Source organism: Barbus barbus (genome assembly GCF_936440315.1).
Source record: "Barbus barbus genome assembly, chromosome: 22".
Lineage (NCBI taxonomy): Eukaryota > Metazoa > Chordata > Actinopteri > Cypriniformes > Cyprinidae > Barbus > Barbus barbus.
In genome coordinates, this window is record NC_136750.1 from 28,510,822 (window position 1) to 28,511,805 (window position 984).

At 47.3% G+C, this 984-nt stretch overlaps 1 protein-coding gene across 1 annotated transcript; it reads right to left on the bottom strand.

The window, feature by feature from the left end:
• Nucleotides 1-984, bottom strand: LOC306888707 (P2Y purinoceptor 2-like; the record flags this gene model as incomplete). Its single annotated transcript, XM_079447119.1, has 1 exon — nt 1-984. One exon carries the CDS (start codon nt 982-984, stop codon nt 1-3), a length of 984 nt encoding a protein of 327 aa, XP_079303245.1.

Genomic DNA, 984 nt, shown 5'->3' on the forward strand with positions numbered 1-984 from the left:
TTACTGTAATGTTGAGAGGGATTTGTCAGACTTTATGCTTGATTTCTTGTTGATGCTGTTTCTGAAGCTCTGTCCCACCATGAAGTAGAGGATGGGGTCGATGCAGCTGTTGAGACTGACCAGAAGTCGCGTGGCCTTGTAAATGTTGTTGGAGAGTCGTACCACGTCGCAGTCCTGTTCATCCAGGAAACGGAAGGTGTAGTATATACTGCGGGTCACATGGAAAGGCAAGAAGCACAACATGAAAGCCAGAAGCACAATAATGATCATCTTAACCGATTTCTGTTTGGAGTGCTGTGACACTGGTTCTCTGAGATCACCGGGCTCAAGAAGTTTCTTCACCATCAGTCCGTTGCAGACCAGCACCACCCCAAACGGTATGACAAAGAGCAGGAACATCACCACAGAGCTGTAAACAATAAAGTCATTGAAGAGCTCCTTGATGGTGGTGTCATGACAGACCCGATTATTATCATTAAGTCTCACTCTGGAGAAATAAAGAATCGGTGCCTGTAAGATGAGAATGATCACCCATATTCCCACAGAAACCAAACGGGCGCGATGGCTGTTCATCCAGTACAGAGAGCGCATTGGGTGGCAGACGCCTAAAAACCGGTGCAGACTGATGCAGCTGAGGAAGAGGATGCTCCCGTAGAGGTTTGTGTAGAAGAGAAAGCGAATCAGCTTACACATCAGCTCACCGAATGGCCAGTCGTTCTTATCAGCGTAATAGTAGATGAGGAACGGCAGGGTGAGGACGTAAAGCGTGTCGCAGACGTTGAGGTTGAGCATGTAGATGGTGCTGGGCTTCCAGTGTTTGGTTCGGAACAAGATGATGTACATGGCCGTGATGTTCAACGCCAGACCGAGCACAAACACCAGAGTGTAACTCACCGGGAGGAGAATGTACTTGAAGTTTTCTTTTAACGCACAACGGTAGACTTGACTATCATTAGTTACTCCAGTATTGTTATACGTTGCCAT